General features: G+C 41.9%; 1 protein-coding gene across 2 annotated transcripts in view; it reads right to left on the minus strand.

Moving 5' to 3' along the window:
• The window catches only part of ALDH1A2 (aldehyde dehydrogenase 1 family, member A2), a 101,572-nt gene extending 93,338 nt beyond the window's left edge, over positions 1-8,234 (minus strand). For both annotated transcript variants that reach the window (XM_012658072.1, XM_012658073.1), the window contains exon 1: positions 7,847-8,234. In XM_012658072.1, the coding sequence (XP_012513526.1) occupies positions 7,847-7,963 (117 nt within the window). In that variant the 5' untranslated portion in view covers positions 7,964-8,234. The remainder of the gene's footprint in view (positions 1-7,846) is intronic.
• Between the last annotated feature and the right edge of the window lie 1,318 nt (positions 8,235-9,552).

Below are 9,552 nucleotides of genomic sequence, written 5' to 3' on the forward strand. Positions count from 1 at the left end.
TATTGTTTATGGATACATACACCCATGGGAGAGATAAGTGCCTCTGAGGAAGGAAGGGGGAGGAAGAGAAATAAATAGAAGGGGCTTATAGGGGGGCTTCAATGTTTTTCTTTTAAAAAACCAAAAGCAAATACTGCAAAATGTTAAGGACTAACAAATCTGGGCATAGGTACAAATGTTTGTTATATTATTGCCTATACTTTTCTGTATGATTGAAGCAGTTGATTCCCTGTCAAATATGTCTAACATGTTCTAAGTGTGCGATTGATCTGCTGAACCCGAAACATCTCTTTATCTTCTGAATCCTCAAGGAACTTTAACTGCATCATCTCAAGCATTTAGCATCTTCTATCACACACAGTAGTTATTGTGTGCAATGTCCTCACTCTGCACCCATAAGGGAAACCTCTTCAGAGGAGAAACCACGTCTATGTATCTTTTCTCACCAGTGACTAACAATGCTTTATACACAAGAGGCCTTAATAAATGTTAAGTTAATAAACAAATGAATAAATTTAAGGAACCAAAAGAGTAGCTCTGGTTATAGCTAAAAATAAAAATGACCCTGAGATAATATCAAGTTATACTGGTATACTGGGTATCACACTCTAAAATGTAGATGAGGCAGAATTCCCTAGTTTCAGTTTTGCTAGGAAATTTAACCAAATAGTCTCATACTGATTCTTGATCCCCTCCCCAAAAAGGATTTGCTGAGGAACTCCAATTTTCACACCTAAGGAAATATAATAAGACTTGAAGCTGTTCTCCATAAATTCATATTAGGCATTTCATAATTTCATCTGCCCAGAAGGGCCACCTTATTTCCCCTCATCCTTCCCACCCTAAATCCTCCCATCATTACACACACCTCAGCCTGTGGATTCCATGTGAGTGTTTGCAGAAAAGGATGGGGGAGGAGAGAAACAGGTTATTTTTGCCTATCAGTGGATTTGCTAAATAATTAGTGGGCTTGCTAAGCCCACAATACTTTGCCTGTTCCACTTACCTGGAGGTAGGTTTCATTCTACCTGTGGGAAGAGTCACACAACCTATACCACTTTCTGACTCAGCTTAATCTTTAAGAAGTCCCTAGAAATGATGTGCGACAAAAATCCTAAGAGTCACTGGGCTTGGAATTAGAAGACTTAGATGCATGAAAATTATGCAAGAGAAAATATATTAAAATACAACTTTTTAATTATTTTGAAAAATTTTTCTTATCTCTTATAATCAAGATTGGAAAGGGTTTTTGGACCCCATAGCCTAAGCCTAAATTCTCCTAAATAAGAGACAGGTATTTTCAGCTTCACCTAGACAATAAGTTTTATCTTTCCAGAGATCTAGGGATAAAGAAACTGCTACTTTGGCTCTCCTAAGGCCAGACAGTGACGAGGAAAGGAAATAAAGCAGATAACTATTTCTGGAGGTAACAGAGCTGAACTGGAGTGAAAAGAAGGCTTCCTTCCATAATAAAAAGTAGAATGTTCACTCACAGACATTCTAATTTTTAACCACATTCTACAGAGGTCAATTAATCCCCATGTTTAGCCCCAGGGAAGTATGGTTGAGAGCCTAGCAGAAGACCAGGTGGTAAAATTGCCCAATTATTATTCCAACTGGAATTTTCAAAGCCTGGAAGTGTTTTCAATCATGTGATCCAACAGAGACTTGCTGTAAATAAACTCCTAAGAGTTAAGATTCTTAAAGGAAACAGTTTAAATATAACTCAATCTTAAAGGCAGACAAGTAATAGAGAAATGTGAAATAAGAAATTTCCAATTTGGATCATCTCATATATTTGAAAGGTTAAATGGAATAGAGCTCAAAGATATGTCTGAAAAGGCAATTAAAAATTAACCAAGGTGACATTATGGCAACCACCTCAATGTGCATTAGATTTGGTGTTTGAGGGGAAATGAATGGCTTTGAAATGACCTGTCACCGTGAATGACGAAATTAAGGAAATGCCAGTAAGGCTTTCACAACTAGTTACTGCCTGGTGCTTTTACTTTCTGGAAGATGACTATTCCTGGGAAGTACCCCCAAACTCCCATGTGTTCTCCTGGGCAGTCAGGACCAGTAAAAGTTTCTCTGGTTTTAAATTATATAAATGAAGATAACTTTCCACTGCCAAAAGGTATCTACCATCTGAGAATGTCCTCATATGCTGCCATACTTCCTAGATTTATGTACCAAATGACTTAGCAAGATCTTTGTCTGTCTAACTTAAAATACCAGAAATGGCTATTTGTAACTTGTTTAGGCTCAGCCAACTGGGCATACTTAGGCATATTAATGCTGAATTTTGGCACAAATATCAGATATCTAATTTGATTATTAAAATACTGGCTGGGAAATTGTTTCATTTAGTGGCTTTTTAGTAAAGACAAGACTTTGGTGGAAAAAAACCTCCAAGAAGTTCTATTTGGGGAAAATGCAGTGTAAATATACAAGGATTCCATAGCTGCCCAGAATATTAAACTCTTATGAGTAATGAAAATAGTAAACAGTGGCCTGTTTTATAAAACTTTATTGATCATACAATTCTGATCTTTCTTAAAATGGGCCTCCATTAATTTGTATCTACAAATATAATAATAACAATCCAAATATAATCATCACTTTTGTAAAAATACAATGGAATTAGCATTGATTGATTGTCATTATATGCCACTTACTTTCACACACTTTTTCATTTAGTCCTGATAACGACCCCATAAAGTAGATACTATTATCTCCATTTTGACAGATGTGGAAATTGAAACTCAGTGAAAAACTCCTTGAAAGAAGACACCATACGTACCAGTAAAAACTGTTGTATCCCCAGGACCTGTCACTGTACCTGGCACTATGTGTTGAATAAATGTTAATTGCCCACACGGCACATGTCTGACTAGGATTTGATTAAAGGCCTATTTTAACTCAGAGCCTTTCTTTTTCCAAGTCAAGGGCTCGTAAATTTTTTCTAAAATGTAGGTTATATGTTCTCTGCTGCAACTACTCTGATCTGTCTTTGTAGTCTGAAAGCAGCCATAGACAATATGTAACTGAATGGGTGTGGCTGTGTTACAATAAAACTTTATTTACAAAACCAGGCAGATAATCCATATTTTGCTGATCCCTGCAAATGGTCACTAAGATAACTAAAGAGGCAAAAATACACATCACTATTTGTATTATATCATCCAACTGAGGCTCAGAACTAAGTCCATGTGTTGGAACTTGGGATGCTTATTGGTTTGGTCATGATTTAATCATCATGGTTCACTGATATAACATGGGTGCCTTGCTTTCCTTAAGCCTGGCTACAGGAAGTCAGATTTCACAAAACAGGCCCCCTCAGAGAATCTCCTACCCTGAAATAGAAAAACTATCATTTTATAGACATAAAAGACCAGGAGTGCCTCAGCAAATGATAATTCTACATGGTAACATAAGCCTGTGTAATAGAAGGCATCAGCACAGACTCCAGGAGAATCATCTAATTCAAGTCCCATAACGAAGTTGTTTTGCTTCCCTGGGTTAAATGGAGATGATACAAACATCAAAAAGCTGTATAGTTATGAAAAAGTATTTTTAAAAAACCTAAAGTCTTGTATTATTAATATGCAAACTTGATTGACAATTTATGATCAAAACAGACAATCCTGAGTAAAGATTTGGAAGGAACTAGGCCCACATCTGTCTTCAAAAAAATTATTTCTGGCGTAGGCAAGAATCTTGCCCCAGACCTAAAAAAGCTTAGAAACATCAAAAATAGTAATTTAAAATCAAGGAATCAAAAGCCACTTAGAGGCAGCTCCTTCTTAAGAGGAGTAGAGCAGTTTATATTCTCCCCATGTTTGCAACAGAAGCAACACAAAAAAATAATAAAGATTTAAACTCTTCCTCTCAAAAAAAAAAGTATGTGTTACAGACTGTTAGGAAAAGTATATGGCAAGGAAAGCTCTATCAGTTTTTTAAAAGTCAAGGCCAAGGTCTGTCTTATCAAATATTCCTATTTCCACTCTTTCTCCTTCAAAAAGTTTTGTAAGCATCAAATAAGATATATATGAAAGTAGGGTAAACCATTAGGCCTATAAAAACATAAGTGGCATTATAAGTATTATTATTATCGTTATTATTATTGCATTGATCAAGTAAACTACTGCCATGCTGACCAACAATCAGTTTTTGCCACTCAATCTTTTCATTATAATAAGAACCTAAGCTCCTAGAAGGCAGATGTTTCCACAGTCTAACCAGCATAGTGGAAAGCACCACTGTTAGGAACATGGCCGCTCAAATACCCATTGAATTGAATAGAAATTGACTTCAGAAAAGAGAAGTTCAATGAAAGATTGTTAAATGAATAAACGAAAGAATAAATAGCAGGCACTCAATGCACATTAGCTCTAATTTTTTCAGTTGATTGTCTTTTATTTTTTTCTCTTCTACTTCAGCAGGTCAGTATTCAATAAATGTCCCCTTCTTCCCTCAGTTCTAGCCCCCTACTGTATCAGATGCTAGAAGAAAACATAACCTTTTGTTACTGTTAGTTATAGGTACAAACTCTCACTGAAAAAGTGATCAACAGAGAGATAGCACATGTTTTTTTGGGGGGGGTGGTTAGGGGGAAGCTAGTAGAGCCAGAAAAGAAGATAGAGTCAATAGAGAAGGTAGAAGTGGGATAAAGAGCAAGTTTCCAAAGCCCTGAGAACCTGGAAGAGGTATCGCCTGCAGTCAGGGTTAGTCAGTGAAGTGCTGAGCCTTGATGTACAATGTGCATACTCCTACAGAATGTTCAGCTTCACAAAATAATAAAAACTAGACTGATAAAACAGACAACTCAGAAAAACTTTAATTGATAAACACATAGCAAAAAGCACTCAGAATGTAATCTTTTTAGGATACAAGCAAGAGAATGGACATTCTCTTGGCTCCAAATTGGTCCCCTCAACACTTCATGTCAGTTATCACTTTTCTTGACAAACACAGTCTTTAAAAAAAAAAAATCCTTAATAAGGAATCATTTTTAAAACTTGATTCCAGCTTGCTGTATTAGGGAAATAGAAATAGACATATTCCAAAAATGGTATTGCCATTGATCTTTATTCTAAAATGGATATTGGAACTTCAGAGTAGTATGCTTATTTTTAAACAAAATGTAATTGCCTAAAAGTCAATAGAAAACCATGAGTTTAGCCTTATTAACACCCTTGGGTATTGAACTTTAATTCTGGAGAATTTCCACTGGACCTTTGACAGGCGAAGGCAGTAACTTTTAATTCTGATGATCTCCCCCATTCCCTTTACAAAAAATGTAAAATATTTTTTGAAGAAGAAAAAATACGGTGAAAAATGCAGAAAAATAAAAGATCACAAGCGCAAACTATTCTAAGTGCATGTTACTTTGAAATTCTCATACTACGGTCATTTATTTGTTAGTGACTGTACGTTGGTTCCAAAATCACATTGAAAAATCATACAGAAAAGTCATATCCCTCATTAAAGCTATATTTGTTTAACAAGACAAAAACAATGAGTTAATGATCTATCTCCATTTGTCTTATAGTACCATTTTCTGACGTAAAAACTGTATTTGTTTCATATGTGTTACTCAACAGGCCCCAAAGCATAATCAATTTTTAGCTATTACCCTTTTAAAATTTCCTAATGAATATGGTATCACTGTTTTAAAGGACTGTCCATTCTACTTTGTTCTCTTTGAAACTGCTAATATAATTTTCCTCACTCCTGATCATAAGTTCATTTTTTTAAAAAACTCTCTATTAATCGTATTTTTCTTTTAAGTAAAAAATCATTACCTATTACCCTGGGCTACCAAAAGAGCAGCTTCTGTTCTTCACGTTTAAAAAAAAAGAAAAGAGAAAAACCTGCTTGTTCACGATGCTTGTCTTAGAAAATTTAAAAGTCTCACTAAAGAGCTGAGGAGGGAAGCTGCTAGAAACGTTCACAGATACCTGATTTTACAAGTCTTTGTGGAAAAGCTCGCCTTTAGATTAGTGTTACTCAGTGTTTATGAGGGCTGTTTGTCAAGACAAAAATAAGGTGCCTCCTCCCCACAAATTAAAGAATCAAGTTACAATCCATTATTTCTTTTCTGATTGTTTTTCTTTGTAATAAGTGGGAAAGTGGATACTGGATAAAAGTCTTCCCTGAGCTAAAAGACTCCACATTAAAGGCTCCAATTAGCTATAAATCAGTTGTCTTTCCTACTGGGGGAGAACAAGAGAGAAAAGAGATAGGGGGAACTTAGGAAAAAAGAACTGGAAGAGCTTCCAAATTAAATTCTGAGAAAGATACCTACTGCATACCTAAAACTTCTTTCAGAGATTATTCGGAAAACCTGATTAAAAAAAATAAGACAAAAATCAAAATTTCCCAAATCTGAGGGTTAGGTCCTTTTTCATATGTAGATTTTACATCTTAAGACCTTTAAAAAGAGCCTGAAGAGGTTAGGGACCTTCATAAAACAAAACTTTTAAGCTGCATGCTTTCCCTGCTAGTTCCTAAACCCAGAGAAGTGCCACACATTGGCACTATTGTTATGCAAACAATGCCTAAAAGGCTATAACCATTAACGACCTCTCATTAAAATGGCTTTGAAAAATTTGTCACACCATCTAAAAAAGCTAACAGGTACATCGAATCCATCTAACTCGACATTTAAAACACGAATCACCCTGATTTGTATCCTAAAACTCAATGCAAGTAAAATTTCAATATTCTGATTTTTTTTTGTATTTCTCTTCCAACTATTAAGACAGAACCAAACAATTTACCTCTCTACAAAATTTAATTTATCTTGTAATAAACATGATGGAATACATCTTTAACCATATTGTGTGTACGCCTATGTAAGTAAATCGGGAGAAGTTAGTGTAGAAATCTGCTGAAAGGCATAGAAAATCAAACTAGAGCTGCAAAATGAACTTCAAGAAATGTGGCTTTAAATCCCATCTATCTCCCCTCTCCCCCCAGAATGTTGTAACATTACAATTTCTCCATTTTTAGTAATTGATAATTTTTTTCTATGTCGAATTTGTGGAAAGAAAGCAAATTCCATTTACATTAGGAAGCGGACACATATTCTTTTTCATGCGGTGCAACAAAAGAAAAATTCCTGCTTAGCAAACCCAAGGTATCGGAGTTCATTATTAAAAAATAAATTCTTCAGTTCAAAAGCGAACTCGCTAATCTGCCCCAATTTTAAAACTTTTCAAGTTTTCCAGGGAAACTACCACAGCCTGCAAAATTCAAAGTAAATGCTGAGTTGGCTCTACTGTACTTATCAGTCAGGTTTTCGTGAAATTTGCCAAACCGGCCAGAGCGCTGGTGTCCTGACCATTTCCTAGGGAAAGCCCCATCCGCACGGTCCGGCTCCCGAGGGCCTGACTGGGACGAGCAGCCCGGGCGGTCCCCGAGGGCGGAGGACCGGGAAGCGACGGCCAGGCTGCGGGGCCAACCTGGCGGGGACCCCCCTGCCTTCCTTCGCGGAGACCAGGAGGTTCCGACGCCTTATCACGACAGTCGGGACCGGGGCATCGGACCAGAAACCAGCCGCAAACCGGTGCCGAGCAGGAGCCGTTGAGGCGACCCCTCAACGCTGCGCTCCAGGTTGGGGCAAGTCCCCGAGATGTCCCAAGACCGCAGCGGCGCTCTGAGCACCCCAATCCCGAAGGTAGACAGGGCGCCCCTTCTGTTGCGCGGGGATGACAGGCTGGCCCCAGCGACCCCGGACCCCGGCCCCCATCACGCCGCCCGCACCCCCTACAGAGGTCATGGAGAGGAAAGAAGGTTCTAGAAAGTCTCCGTGGACGGCGGGCGCTCGGCGGCCGCTTACCTTGGTGTACTTGATTTCGAGGTTGGGTGTGGGCGACGGCAGGAGGTGCAGGGACGCCATGAGGGCGGCGGGGTCGGCCTTCACCTCGCCCGGCATCTCGATCTTACTGGAAGTCATGGTGGCGGGCCGAGGTCTCGCTCGCCCGCGGCGTGGGGCTGTGCGGGCTGTGCGCGCGGTCCGCGGGCCGGGGGCGCGCTCGCCTGTATATAGGCAGGTGTCAAGCTGGGGCTCTTCTTATTGGACGTGAGGGCCGAGGCGCGGGGGGCTGGTCCATCCTACCTAGGACGCCCCGGCGCGGCCCCGATTTACATAAAGCCCGCGCCGCGCGGCCGGGACGCTCGGCGCCCACGGTCAAGTCCGCCCACCCCCCACCCCGGGCCGCGGGGACAGGCCCACGCCCACGCCGCCGCCGCTGTCCTCGACGGCAGGAGCGCGAACTGGCGCCGCGGCCCGCGGGGTACGGCCAGCCCGACTCCGTGTCCCTATCGCCGGGTCAGCGTCGGCGGGAGGCGCACCTTGGCCGAAGTCGGAGGGGGTCGTGGCCCCTGGAAGCGGAGCTGGCTGGGGGCCCGAGGGCTCGGCGCGGGGAGTGGCGAGCGGTGTTGGCGGGGGCAGCCCGGCGTGGAGGGCGGCTCCCGGGGCGCCGAGATCACCTCCGACCCCTTTCCCGGGGCCCGCCGAAGCCCCGCTCCCCGTATCTCGCGGGGACCCGCGGGGCGCCCTCCCTTCTCCCCTGGGCAGGGGCGCCGGGCTGTCCAGCTGTCCACGGCGATACCCTCTCCCCCCACACACCCACTCCTCTCCACCTGGCCGCGGTGCACGGTGGCCAGACGGTCGGGGAGGGGTAGAGATGGGCGAGAGTCCCTCGCCCCACACTCGGAATGAGGATCCCCGCGCGCCGATTATCGCAGCGCGGCCCTCGCAGGCTTCTCCCTCCCAGCTGCTGCCCTCTGCCGGCCGGCACCTCCCCGGAGGGTGTGGGCCCTGGTCCTCCGGCTCCTTGGAGTGGCGTGTTTCATGGGCTTTCGTCTTTCTTCTCTGATCCCTTCTTCCAGCCCTTTACCCTCCTCGTCTCAACACATACACAGAAACACTTCAGTTTTTCTGTTCTTCACGCGAACAGCTATCATACCACCCCTTGGGCTCCTCACTTCACTAACCCACTGGGGCCGAGCTTTCATCTCCATACCCCCCGATTTAAGTGTTCTGTAGTCCCACAAGCCTTCCTCTAGTTTGTGGATGTAAACCAAGAATCTAGAGACCTCTCCTCAGAATAGGCTTTGGTCTCTGTGGCGAATTCTGAGGGCCACATGAAAAGACCTTTATAGATCTCTTCCCTTCCTCACTCCCAATGTAAGCCTGACCAGGGCCACTGATAAACATTCTACCCTATTTTTCCATGGAAGGTGAGTATCACTGTGAGGGGTCCGATAATCAAGCAACTCTTGGATACTCATCTTAAATGCCATTTTTAGAGCCGCTAGAATCTCATTTCTTTGGGTGGTAAGTATCAGCCAGAAAACATCTGCCTTAGTTACTTTCAGTAACTAAACCTGCCTAATGCTCAGTGTTTGGATGCTAAGCAGTAGTGGAAACAGACAACAAATATTTTATCTTAGTATTAGGTTTGTAGAAATAAGTTCCAGCTTCTCAGAACCCAAAGTATCTACCCAAAGTGACCCCAGTGAATTGTTTTTGTGGAGAAA

Source organism: Propithecus coquereli, unplaced genomic scaffold (genome assembly GCF_000956105.1).
Source record: "Propithecus coquereli isolate 6110/MARCELLA unplaced genomic scaffold, Pcoq_1.0 Scaffold57, whole genome shotgun sequence".
Taxonomy (NCBI): domain Eukaryota; kingdom Metazoa; phylum Chordata; class Mammalia; order Primates; family Indriidae; genus Propithecus; species Propithecus coquereli.